This window comes from Narcine bancroftii, chromosome 1, assembly GCF_036971445.1.
Source record: "Narcine bancroftii isolate sNarBan1 chromosome 1, sNarBan1.hap1, whole genome shotgun sequence".
Lineage (NCBI taxonomy): Eukaryota > Metazoa > Chordata > Chondrichthyes > Torpediniformes > Narcinidae > Narcine > Narcine bancroftii.
The window spans coordinates 107,802,011-107,815,976 of record NC_091469.1 but is presented as its reverse complement, the minus strand read 5'-3'; the positions used below and the strand labels follow the sequence as shown (position 1 = coordinate 107,815,976).

Below are 13,966 nucleotides of genomic sequence, written 5' to 3'. Positions count from 1 at the left end.
GACATGAGGATTTTGTGATTTTGGCATTATCTCAGTTTTAGCAGCTGAACTTTCTTTTGTAGTTGTTGAAAAAACTTGATATATTTCATAAGCTTGTTAAAGAGAAAAGTCTGCATCTGGTGAGATTGTAGTGGAATGTGCAAAAATGTTAGAGAAGATCAACAGGTCACACTGCATCCATCAGAGGTTAAGTGTAACCCACAATTTGGGCCTGAGCCCTTCATCAAGGTATGAGCAAAAACTAGGCAGTTGCCTAAATAAAAAGTTGGGAAAAAGGAAGGGGGAAGGGAAGGAGCACAAGCTAACAGTCATGAGATCATAGGTGGGAGGGTGGAAGAAAAAAATCTGAGGTGATGGGGACAGGAGGTAGCTATCTGAATGGAGAGGGAAGCGGGTAGGCACCTAAAAGAAAGGAGACAGAGGGACAGGGAAAAAAAAAGACTTGGGGGAGGGGAGGTTTTTAATGGAAACTGGAGAATTCGATGTTAATGCCTATTGTCATGAACAAGTTACAAAATTTGTTGTTTTGCAGCAACGTTCACTGTACAAACAGTCATATAAACCATTTCACAAAAACAATTAAAATTGTGCATGAAAAGTCAAAATAAGGCAGTGTCTTGGGTTTAAAAACACAAAGCTGGAGAAAATCAGCCGGTGAAGTGGTGTCCTTTATATAGCAAAGGTAAAAATACATTACCGAAGTTTTGGGCTTGAGCCCTTCATCAAAGAGTGGAAAAATGTCGGCAGGCATCCAAACAAGAGGAGGAGAGGAGGGGTGGTCACAAAGACAGGAAGTGATAGGTGGAGAAAGGCAGGAGGGGACAGCAGCATTCAAGCAAGGGGAGGAGGGATTGCTAGGTGAAGGGTGGGAGGAGATCTGGGAAGGGAAGGGGAGAGAAAGAAGAGGAGAGCAGGTTAGCAGAAATCAGAAAAGTTTATGTTAATGTCATCTGGCTGGAGGGTGCCCAGACAGAAAGTAAGGTGGTGTTCCTCCAATTTGCGGCCGGGTGATGTTAGTGGGACAGTACATAAAACCATGGACAGACATGTGAGTGCGTGAGTGTGACACAGAACTGGTATGGTTGGCAACTGGAGGTCTCTGTCACTGGTGTGGATGGAGTGAAGGTGCACAGTGAAGCGATCCCACACTGTGTCCAATCTCTCTGATGTAGAGAACGCCACAAAGGGGGCACCGGATGCAGTAAGTGTTGCTTCAATTGAAAGGCCTATTTTGGGCCCCGGACTTGTGGGCACAAGTGTGACAACTCCTTGGGCCACAGGGGAAGGTGCCGGGGGTGGCGCTATTGGTGAAGAGGGATGAGTGCACGAGGGAGTCACAGAGGGAGCAGTCCCTACTGGAGGCAGGGAGGGGAGGAGAGGGGAAGATGGTGTCTGGTAGTGGGATCCTGTTATAAGTGCCAGAAAATCCAGAAGATAATGTGTTGGATGCAGAGGCTGGTGGGGTGGTCGGTGAGGATAAGGAGAATTTTATGTTTGTTTCATCTAGGGGCAAATTAGCAGAAAATTGGGATACAGGTGAGGGCTGAGTTGATGGTGGTGGAGGAGAACCCATGTTTTTGGAAGAAGGCAGACATTTCAGAAGATCTGGATTGGAAGAACTCATCTTGGGGACAGATGTGGCGGAGACAGAGAAATTGAGAGAAGAGAATGGAATCCTTGCAGGGGACAGGGTGTGAGGCAGAGTAGGCAAGGTAGTTGAAGGAGTATTACGTACATGACAGCAGTGATATAAATTAGCCCAGACAATATTATATTTAATATAATATTTTTTAATTAATTAACAGTTATATAGCACCTACTCTAATTTAACTAAATTATCTAAACTTAACTAAATTTATATACAATTATTTAACTTAAACGCTAACTCTGCGCAAATATATTGGTGTGTGTGTGATACCCCAAGCCACTACAGCTCAAGGCTCAATTCTAGGAAGGCAGTTCCAAGTTCAAAGTTCAGAAATTCGGTGATGATACGTGGGCTTGAGATTGATGCGATACGCAGGCTTCAGATGCAGGCCTTAGATGAATGGGGAGACAGGCAGACTTTAGAATGGCTGAGACACACAGGCCTTAAATGGTGAGACACGCAAGCTTTAAACGGTTGAGGCACTCAGGCCTTGGATGAATGGTGAAACGCTCACTTAGATAGAAGGAGCAGATCATGAAGTGGGTGAAAGAGACCGGGGGTGACAGAAGGTTGATTAACTCACAAACTTCCTTGTTGAGGTACTTCAGAAAAATGTCCTTTTTAGACAAGTGCCATCTTCAGAATTTACAACTCTTTTCACGGGTCAGTCGAGTAGAGTGCAATATTTCTTCTGTAACTTTAAAATTCCTTTTGTGGGTCAGTAGAGTGCAATATTTCTCTGCAACTTTAAAATGTCTCTCATTCCTCTGTAAGTAAAAAGAGGAAATTTGACAATTCTGTCTATAACCACACATTGAGGGCAAGTGAGTTTCCCATTCTACAAAGGAGGTCAAAGAGCTATTGACTGTTGTGCTGCTTCCCTAAAATGACCTCTCGAATAGAATGTACACTGCCTTTTCAGTATAGTGGTCACATGGTCTCTGCTCCTGGCTTCTCCAGGGCTGTTCCCCTTCCCTTTGCAAAATGTATCAACTTTTTGGAACATGCTGTCTTTGAAGCTGGCTGCTTTTTCTTGGTCACTTTCCAAAACCTGCAGGCTTTTGCTAAATCTGGTCTCTTAAAGGGACATCCCACACAAATAAAATAAACTGGCCAATGGGGAGAATGTCACAGGAGTTGGTGGGTTTGTAATATATGTCAGTAGAAAGCATGTCTCCTGAAATCGAGATTATCTCTTGAGATCTGCGTCCGGTGCTCCCTTTGTGGCCTTCTCTACAACGGAGAGACTGATCGCAGATTGGGAGATCGCTCTGCTGAGCACCTTCACTCCATCCACACCAGTGACAGACTGGTTGCCAACTAAATCAGTTCTGTGTCACACTCCCACACTCACATGTCTGTCCATGGCCTTATGTACTGTCCCACCAGTACCACCCGTAAATTGAAGGAACAACACCTTATTTTCTGTCTGGGCGCTCTCCAGCCAGAAGGCATTAACATCGAATTTTCTGATTTCTCTAAACTTCTCTCCACTTCTCGCTCCCCTTCTCTTCTCTCCCTTTTCCCTCCTTTCTCTGAGCCCTCCCTCCTCCCCTTGATTGCTGCTGTCCCCTCCCCTCACTTTGTCCACCTATCAGCTCCTGCCTTTGCAACCACCTCTCCCTCTCCAACTCTTTTGTTCGGACACCAGCCAACATTTTTCCATACCTTGATAAAGGGTTCAAGCCTGAAACGTTGGTAATGTATTTTTACCTTTGCTATGTAAATGACACTGCTTGACTTTCTGAATTTCTCGAACTTTGTTTTTTTACTTCAATCGGGTGTTGGCAGATTTTCATTTTTTACCTGTGTCTTTGGTTCATTGATCATTCAGGAATCTGATGGCAGCAAGGAAGCTGTCCTTGTGCCTTTGAGTGCTCATCTTTAGCCTCCTGAATCTTTTCCCCGATGGTAGCAAAGTGAAGAGGGCATGGTCTGGGTGGTGGGGGTCCTTAAGGATAGAGGCTGCTTTCTTAATCATCACCACTTATAGATGTCTTCAATGGAGTGCTAATGGTACCTAATGTTGCAGGTCAAGTTAACAACCCTCTGGAGTTTTTTCTTTTCCTTCGGGTTGCCATCTTCATACCAGACAGTGATGCAACCAGCCAGAATGCTCTCCTTGGTACACCTGCAGAAGTTTTTGTGAGTCTTCTGTGCATAGCAAATCTCCTCAAATGGTTGACAATGGATAGCCACTGGCGAGCTTTTATCTCATCGACATTGAGGCTCCAGGACAGATCCTCGGAGATGTTGACACCCAAGAATTTGAAGTTCTTGAACATCTCCATGACTGAGTCCTCAGTGAAGACTGTAACATGTTCTTCTGACTTTCTCCTGAAGTTCACAATCATCTCCTTGGTTTTGCTAACGTTGAGTGCAAAGTTGTTGGTGGGACACCACTCAACGAGCTGATCTATCTCATTCTTATATGCTTCCTTGTTACTGTTTCTGATTCTGCTGACAACTGTGATGTCAACGTTAAATTTGTAGAGAGCATTGGAGTTGTGCCTGGCCACACAGTCATGGGTGTATAGTGAGTAGAGCAGTGGGCTAAGCACGCATCGTTGAAGTGCACCTGTGTTGATAGTCAACAAGGAGGAGATATTGTTTCCAATTCTTACTGTCTGGTCTTCTGGTAAAGAAGTCATTTGGAGAGGGGTGTCCAGTGGCCCAGGGTTTGGAGCTTCTTGACCAGCACTGAGAGAATAATGGTGTTGAAGGCTGAGCTGTAGTCTAGGAAGACAAGCTATATGCATGAGTTGATGAGTGGAGAGCCAGCAATATTGTGTCAGCTGTGGAACGATTTTTACAATAGGTGAATAGGTTTATTGTCATCTGTCATCTGATTATACAAGTACAGCCCAATGAAACAGCATCCTCCAGTCCATAACATGCAGGCACTCAACCAATCATAACACACATACAGACAAATAATAAATGTTGCTTCATAAACAAATGAGAGTCTTGGCTGGTTAGTGTGAACAGTTTCTTTGGTCGTTCAGTATTCTCACTGCCAGTGGGGAGAAGCTGTTCCTCAGCCTGGAGTTCCTGGCTCTGATACGCCTGTTTCTCTTCTCCGATGGAAATACCTGGCAGATGCTGTGTGCAGGATGGAAGGTGTCCTCAATGATTTTGCGTGCCCTCTTCAGACAACGATCTAGGTAGATCATGTTGATGGGCAGATGGGAGACTCCAATGATCCTCTTTGCCACTCTAATGGTCCTGTGGATTAATCTCCAATCCATTTCTCCACAGCAACTGTACCACACTGTGATGCAGCTGGCCTGGTCGCTCTCGATAAGAGCTCCAAAAGAAGGTTGACCTAATGGTGGCCAGTATCCTTGCTTGCCTCAATCTTCTCAGGAAGTGCAGTCACTGTTGCGCCTTCCAGACATGTGAGGAGATGTCAGGTGTCCACGATAGGTTACTAGTTAAATGAACTCCAAGGAACTTGGCGCTCTCCACTCTCTACTGCAGTGTTATTGATGTGTAGTAGAGGGTAGTCATTCCTGGTCCTCCTGCGGTCCACGATCATCTTCTTCATTTTGTCCACGGTAAAACTCAGGTTGTTACTTTTGCACCATTTCACAAGGCTTTCCACTTCTTTGTGTGCGACTTATCGTTGTTGGTGATGAGAAGAGGGCGCATAAAATCAGTGAACTGGTGCGGACTCGAAAGGACAACATGGCCTGTTTCCGCTCCGTAAATGGTTATGTGGTTATATGGTTAAGAGGCCAACCATTCTTGTAACATCTGCAAACTGGACACTTTTGGAACTGGATCTAGTAATGCAGTTGTGGGTCAGTCGATTGAACAGGAGTGACCTGGAGCACACACCTGTTTAGAGGTGAGGCGGTGCTCAACATGATGCATGATGGTGCTCGATATTCTGCTACCAACCTGGACAGACTGATCTTTCCATTAGGAAGACCAAGATCCAGTTACAGAGAGGGGTGGTGAGTCCCTGCGAGGATACCCTCTCCATCAACCTTTGGGGAATGATCGAATTAAACGCTGAGCTGAAGTCAACTAACAGCAGCCTGGCATATGAGGCATTGTTCTCCACATGGGACAGGGTGGAGTGAAGTGACAAGGCTATTAGCATCGTCTATGGAATGGTTTATTTTGTAGGTGAATTGAAATGGATCCAGTGTCTCTGCAAGTTGTGCTTTGATGCATTCCATCATCAGATCTTCAACGCATTTCATAATGGTGGAGGTCAGTGCTGCAGGGCGGTAGTCATTGAGGCCTGTTATTGTCGCCCTCTTGGGTACTGGAATAATAGTAGCTGTCTTGAACGATGGACTGCTGCAGTGAGGTATTGAAGATGTTTCTGCAGTGGGCCCAGACTGTTCCTTAGGTACATGTTAATTCTGGCTGTGATCAAAGCATTTAATTGCAGTAGTTGTTATTGATACTGCGTCATAGTCATTAAGGCAGTTCACTCTGCTTTTAAATTTGTAAAATTTAGACATACAACAGGTAACAGGTCCTTTCGGCCCACGAGCCCGTGACGCCCAATTACACCCAATTGACCTACAATCCCTGGTATGTTTTAAACAGTGGGAGACACTGGAAGAAAGTACAAACTCCTTACAGTCAGCATGGGATTCACACCCTTGTCGCTGGCACTGTAACAGCGTTGCTACACTAATTGTTATCTTGGCCACCGGGATGACTTATGGCCTTTTGAAGCAGGTGAGAACCTCTGCCTGCATCAATGAGAGTTTGAAAATGTCTGTGAATAGCTGGTTGGCACAAATTTTCAGTACCCTACCAGGTACTCTGTCGGCCTGATGCCTTGCGAGGATTCATCCTCATGAATGATGTTCTGATGTCGGTCTCAGACAGATATCACAGGGTTCTCAACTTTTGCAGGGATTCTCGTTGGCACTGTTGGATTATCCTTCTCAATCGATCATAGAAGGTGTTCAGCTCATCGGGTAGGAAACATCACAGCCATTCATGGTGTTTGCCTTCGTTTTGTAGGCTGTAATGGCCTGCAGTTCCTGCCGTAGCTGGTGTTTATTTATTTCTAGCTTCCTCCAGTATTGTCAGTTTAGTTCAGAGATAGCCTTCTGCAAGCCATACTTGGACATCTTGTAGAGATCTGGATCCCTAGCCTTAAACGCCCTTGATCTTGCCCTCAGCAGGTGGCGAATCCTCTGTTTTATCTAAGGGTTCTGGTTGGGGAACACTTGGTATGTGCAATTGGGTACACACTTGTCCAAGTCTTGTTGAAGTCAGTGACATGTTACATATTCATTCAAGTCTGAGTTCTTAAATATGGTCCAGTTCATCGATTCCAAGCAGTCCTGCAGACATTCCTCTGCCTCCCTTAACCATACTTTCGCCATCTTCACTTCTGATGTTGTGGTCTTCAGTCTCTGCTTGTTCGCTGGGAGTAGGAGTACAGCCAGGTGACCAGACTTGTGGAAGTGCAGTCATAGTATAGCACAGTAGACGTTCTTCATGATTGGGTAGCAGTGGTCGAGTGCATTGGTTCCTCTGGTCTTGCATATGACATGTTGGTGGTAGTTCATTAGCGTCTTCTTCAGGTTGGCTGAAGTACCCCACAATGATTGGGAAGGCATCAGGATGTGCTGTCTCATGGCTGCTAATCACAGTACTCAGTCCCTCCAGTGCCAGCCTGATGTTAGCCTGTGGCAGAATGCACACTGCGACCAGAATGGTGGTGGTGAATTCCCTCGGCGGGTAGAATGGGCAGCACTTGATTGCCAGATGTTCCAGGTCAGGGGAGCAGGACTGGGACATAACTGTCATGTTTGGGGCACCATGAGGAATTGATGATGACAGAAACTCCACTTCCCCTGGTTTTTCCTGATGCCAGTGATCAGTCAGTGTGGTAGAGGGTGTAGCCCTTGGGCTGTAAGGCTGTCCCCGTTTAACAATGTTTATGTGAAGCACCTCACACAACCTCATCAGGGAGAGGTGAATATTAGGGTTTAGAGGTAGTTTAAAAGGGACTTGGTGGGCAAAGGACTAAGTAGAGTGTTGATTGTGGGAGTAAGTAATTGAGATAAATGGCAGGGACAAATGAAGGGGAGGTATCTAAAGAGGAGTGGCCAATGAGGAGTGGCTCAGTGAAGGAGTGGAGCTTAGAGGCTTTGGCTTGAGAGGCTTTGGAGAGAAGAGGCTGAGGAAGAGCTTGCTCCCACATAGATAAGGCCGGTATAAGTTTCTTTAATAAATTTAAATTACTTTGGAGTAGGTAATGGAGGCAGTGGTTAGGGCAGTCTAGTGCTCTGGTTGTAGCATGTCGATGTAGCCAGGTACAGCACATTTGTTCATGATGGCTGCACCTGGAAAAGGTGCATCCAGCTGCAGCTCCTGGCAAACCGAATTAGGGAGCTGGATGAACTTTGGATCTTGCTGGAGGCAGAGATAGTGAGAGACAGGAGTTTCAAGGAGGCAGTCACCCTTAAAAGGAGACAGGTAACTGGGTGACTGTCAGGAGAGGGAAGGGGAAGGGGAAGAGACAGAAAGAGCATAGCACCCCTGTGGCTGTTCCCCTCATCAAGTATATCATTTTAGAGACTGTTTGGGGGGGATGACCTACCAGGGACAAGTCGAGGTGGTCTCGTCTCTGGCATAGAGGCTGGCCACTGGCTCAGAAGGGAAGTGGAGAGAAGAGAGAGTGATGATGATTGGGGACTCGTTGGTTAGACAAGTGGATATGAGGTTCTGTGGACAGATCGAGGCTCTTGGATGGTGTGTTGCCTCTCACATGCCAGGGCAGGGACGTCTCTAAATGAGTTCATAGGATTCTGGAGGTGGAGGGCAAGCAGCTGGATGTCGTGGTCCATGAGGACACCAATGACATAGATAGGAGTAGGGATGAGGTCCTGGAGAGAGAATATAGGGAGTTCAAAAATAAGTTAAAAAGCAGGACCTCGAGGGTGGTAATGTCGATTGCTGCCTCTGTCATGCGGCAGAAAGGGTAGGAACAGGAAGTTGTGGCAGATGAATGGATGGCTGAAGAGTTGATGCCAGGGCCAGGGATTCAGATTTGTGGATGATTAGGATCTCTTCTGAGGAGGTCTAGTTCTGACCAGTGCAAAAAGAATGGGCTGTACAGAACTGGAGGGGGACCAATATCTTGGCGGTTTGCTAGAGCTGTTGGGGATGATTTAAACTAGTTTGGCAGGGGGTGGGAATGAGAATGTGAGTGCAGAGATTAGGGTAGAAGGACAAAAGCATGAGTTGGTGAGGAAGGACAGGCAGGGGATAAACCATAAAGGTAGCCAGTGAGAGGGTTTGAAATAAAATGTTAGGAGTATGAGGAATAAAGGGGATGAACTTAAAGCGTCGAACTATGATATCGTGGCCGTTACTGAAACTTGGCTGCCCACCAAGGCAGGATTGGCTGATGTAGGTTCCGGAGTTTAGGTGTTTTAAAAGGAATAGGGTGGGAGATAGAAAAGGGGGTGAGGGTGGAGTAGCATTAATGGTCAGGGATAGTATCACGGCTATAGAAAGTGAGGATGCTGCAGAGGGAGTGTCCTCTGAGTTGATGTGGGTGGAATTCAGAAATAGAAAAGGAACTATCACTGTGCTGGGGGTAGTCTATAGACCCCCAAATAGCCTTTGGGATACGAAGGAGCAGATAAGCAGGCAGATTTTGGAATGATTGTATGGAATGGGTGATTTCAGCTTCCCTAATATTGTCTGGCACCAATTGACTGCTAGAGGGATAGATTGTCAGGTGTATACAAGAAGGATTCCTGACATGCTATGTCTAGTAGAGGAGAGCCCACACTGGATCTGGTTCTGGGGAATAAACCTGATCAGGTGGCAGACCTCTCGGTGGGGGAGCATTTTGGTGAGAGTGACCACAAATCTCTTAGCTTCAACATTGCTATAGAAAAGGATAAAAGCAGTCAAACTGGGAAAGTGCTTAACTGGGGAAGGGCTAATTATAAAGGGATGAGGCAGAAACTAGCAAGAGTAAATTTGAAACATATGCTTAAGGGTGAAAGTATAGAAGAAATGTGGAGGAAACTTAGGGAGCACTTGTGCAAGGTTTAGGATAGGTTTGTCCCACTGGGACAAGGAAAAGATGGTAGGAAAAGGGAACCATGGCTGATGAAACAGGTCAGGCAACAAGTCAAGAGGAAGTCACTGGGAGGTGAGACCAGAACTAGGGGACACAACCTCAAAATTCAGGGGAGTAGATTTAAGATGCTGATGAGGAAAAACTGTTTTTTCCCAGAGAGTAGTGAATCTGTGGAATTCTCTACTCAGGGAAGCAGTTGAGGCTACTTCATTAAAAATATTTTAGGTTCAGTTAGATAGATTTTACATTAAAAAGGAATTGAGGGATTATGAGGAAAAGAAAGGTAGGTGGAGTTGAGTCAATGATCAGATCAGCCATGATCTTATTAAATGGTGGAGCAGGCTCGATGGGCCGGATAGCCTACTCCTGCTCCTATTTCTTATGTTCTTCAGAAGTAAGCATACATTAGATATAGGAAACAGGAAGGGCTCATGAGAAGTATATGTTAGCCAGGAAGGAGCTTAAGAAAGGACTTAGGAGAGCTCGAAGGGGGCATGTGAAGGCCTTAGCTTGTAGAATTAAGGAAAACCCCAAGGCATATGTGAAGAACAGAAGGATGACAAGAATGAGGGTGGGGCTGCTAAAGGGTAAGGGAGGCAACATGTGCCTGGAGGCAGAGGAAGTTGGGGATGTCCTAAATGAATACTTTTCATCAGTATTCACAAGAGAAAAGGTGAGGTCAAAATTGAACAGGCCTGTGTGCTGGAAAATGTGAAGATGAAGGAAGCAGAAGTGTTTGATCTTCTTAAAAGCATCGAGATTGGTAAATTCCCAGGGCCTGATGGTATATACCTCAAGCTGCTATGGGAAGTGAGAGAAGAGATAGCTAGGTCAGTAGCTATGATCTTTGAATCCTCTTTGGCCGCAGGAGATGTGCCAAAGGATTGGAGAATGGCAAAAGTAGTCCCCTTGTTTAAAAAAAGGTAATAATGGGAGAATCCTGGGAATTATAGACCAGTGAGTCTTACGTCAGTAGTGTGGAAACTGTTTGAGAGGATTCTTAAGGAAAGAATCTATGAACATTTGGAGAAGTACAGTCTACTCAAGGATAATCAGCATGGATTTGTGAAGGGAAAGTTGCGCCTCACAAATCTAATTGAGTTTTTTGAGGCGGTAACAAAAGAAATTGATGAGGGTAGAGAGGTAGATGTGGATTTTAGCAAGGCATTTGACAAGGGATCAGTGGAAAATTAGCTGTGTGGATAAAAAAATTGGCTTGTAGGAAGAAAGCAAAATAATAGTGGAAGGAAAGTATTGTGTCTGGAGGTTGGTGACTAGTTGAGTGCCGCAGGGATCTGTTCTGGGACTCCTGCTGTTAGAGATTTTTATAAATGACCTGGATGAGAGGCGGAAGGATGGGTCAATAAATTTGCAGATGACATGAAGATTGGAGGAGTTGTGGATGGAGCTGAAGGTTGTCGAAGGTTACAAGAAGATATAGACAGGATGCAGAGTTGGACAGAAAAGTGGCAGCTGGATAAGTGTGAGGTGATGCTTTTTGGAAGGACTAACCAGAAGGCTGAGTACTCGGTTAATGGTCAGTTACTTAAGAGTGTGGATGAACAGAGGGTCCTTGGGGTGCAAATCCATACATCCCTCAAGGTCGCAGCACAGGTTGATAGGATAAATAAGAAGGCCTATGGGAAGCTGGGATTCATTAATAGGGGAATTGAATTCAGGAGTAGAGAGAGCATATTACAACTCTACAAATCTTTGGTAACTTCTCACTTAGAGTATTGTGTTCAATTCTGGTTACCTCAGTATAGGAACGATGTGGAAGCTATGGAGTCGGTGCAGAGGCTGTTGCCTGAATTGGAAAACAAGTCTTATCAGGCAAGGTTAGCAGAGCTTGGATTTTTCACTTTGGAGCGTAGGATGAGAGGCAACTTGATGGAGGTCTACAAGATTATGAGAAGCATAGATAGGGAGGACAGCTGGCACCTGTTTCCCAGGGCAGGATCACAAACCACAGAGGACGTGTACAAAGTTAATGGAGGGAAGTTTATGGGAGACATCAGGGTTACGTTTTTACACAAAGTTGTGGGTGCCTAGAATGCCTTGCCAGTGATGATTGCGGAATCTGCATTTAAGAGACACTTAGACACAAAGATGAAAGAAAAATAGAGGGTTATGGGATAGGGAAGGTTTTGTACTTTTTTTAAGGAAGTAATATTTGGGAAGGGCCTGTACTGTGCTGTATTGTTATATGTTCTATGTATCTCTGATGTTGGAATCTGGCTTGGAGTTCATCGAGTTTGTTCTCCAACAATTGTTCATTGGCCAGAAGGATGGTAGGAAGCGGGCCTGGAGTCTTAGTTTAACTGTAGCCACCACCCACCCCCTGCATCCACATGGTCAGGTCTTTAAATGGCCCATGGATCAGCTGCTGGTAACACCCATGGTTTTTAAATGGTCTGTGTGATGTCTTTTTAAATCTCCCACGATGTTTAAATGAACTGAGCGTCTGCTGCTTACGAGTTCCACTAAGTTTAAACGCCTGTTTGCTGGCTGTTTGAAACTCTCATGGTATTTAACTTGCCTGAGCGTTGGCTGTTTAGAGGTCCTGTGGTCTGACAGAGACTGCCATTTCTGCCAATTGTGTGGTCTGCTACCATTCTTCGGACATCCTTATTCACAGGTAAGTTTGATATATGGTTCTGTTGTTGAGTTTTAGTAGTTCTGAACAGGAGTATTTGATAATTCACATTGGAGCTGCATGCAAAGTGTTGCCACTGTAAGGTGCCATCTTGAGTTGTTCCTCCAATTTGAGGGTGGTTTCGGTTTGGCAGTGCATGAGGCCACGGACAGATGTGTCTGTGTAGAATTAAAATGGTTGGCCACTGGATACCTGTTATTACAGCGGAGTGAAGATGCTCAACAAGATGATCTCCCAATCTGTGTCAGTCTCTCTGATGTAAATGAGGCCACTTCAGGAGCACTGGATACAGTAAATGACCTTTGCAGATTGACAAGTGAATTGTTACTTTACTTTAAAAGACTGTGGGCCTGAATGTTGGTGAGGGAGGAGGTATGGGCACAAGTGTAGCATTTCTTGCGGTCGTAGGGGTAGGTACCAACATGGCGATTAGTAGGAAGGGATGAGTGGACGAAGGAATTACTGAGTGTGTGATCCCTGCAGAAAGTGGAGAGGGAAAGATGTATCTGGAGGCAGGATCATGTTTTCAGTGGTGGAAATGGTTGCGGATAATATGTTGGATGCGGAGGCTGGTGGAATGGTAGGAGAGAACAAGGGGACTCCTGGCCTTGTCTATAGGGGTGGAGGGAACTGAGGCAGATCTGTGGGTAACAGAGGATATGCGGGTCAGGGCTGAGTTGATGGCAGTAGAGGGACAACCACACCCTGGAGTCAAGGTCAAATGGTTACCAGATTAGTGGGGCAGTAGCACATGGAAACAATGGGTCAACTGGGACAATTGGATTTATGGATCTTTGGTAGGAGATGAGTTGGTGTTTCAATCTTTCCCTGACCCTTTGTCTCCTTTCATTCAACTCCCCACCCTCTTCGCTCTCCATTCAGAGAGCTACCCCCTCCATTCAGAGAGCTACCCCCTCCCTCTATCACCTAAACCTCTTTCTCTTCTGCCCTCTTATCAATACCCACCTATGACCACAATTCTGTTGGCCTGTGTTCCTGCCCCTTCCTCCCTTTGCTCCTCCCCCCACCTTTTTATTCGGGTTCCTGCCTGCTTTTTACTAATACCTTGACAAAGAACTTTGGCCCAAGACATTGGTTACCCTTACTTATAGATGCTTTGTGACCTGCTGAGCTTCTCCAACACGTTTGTGTTTTTCCAATATTTGATAAACTTGCAAGATTATGGTTAAATGCCATCTTAGATATTTCTTCATGGAGTGGGCTTTTATTAAGCTTCTTTTTCATGCATAGATTATGCCGCAGATTTAGCTGAGGGTCATTATGTTTATTGTTGTATGTGGAGCGGTACTTTGCAAACCACAGTGAAAGAAGGCATTAATTTTGTACTTCTACCTTTTTAAAGCCACCAAACAAAGACCCAAAGGAAGAAGGTGTAAATAGTCTAGAATGTGGGAAAAAACCACCACCTCCTTCATCATCATCACCACCACAGAAATTGATACTACCTCAGAATCAGAACAATGCAGCCACTAGTAAACCACAGTCAGGTAATAAGAGACACTGAACTGGAATACAGTAAGTTTTATTCAAATGTGAATTCATTGTAGCATTCAAGTGATGC

At 45.2% G+C, this 13,966-nt stretch overlaps 1 protein-coding gene across 10 annotated transcripts in view; it reads left to right on the top strand.

Annotated features, from left to right (window-relative positions):
- Positions 1–13,966, top strand: part of LOC138762269 (histone-lysine N-methyltransferase EHMT1-like) — a 302,471-nt gene that overhangs the window by 137,161 nt on the left and 151,344 nt on the right. For 8 of the 10 annotated variants that reach the window (XM_069935973.1, XM_069935979.1, XM_069935988.1 and 5 more), the window contains one exon: positions 13,748–13,892. The exons of 1 other annotated variant lie outside the window; for it this stretch is intronic. In XM_069935973.1, coding sequence (XP_069792074.1) covers positions 13,748–13,892 — 145 coding nt within the window. Of the gene's footprint in view, positions 1–13,747; positions 13,893–13,966 lie in introns of those variants that run through there. One more of the 10 variants, XM_069936044.1, reaches the window with a different exon arrangement.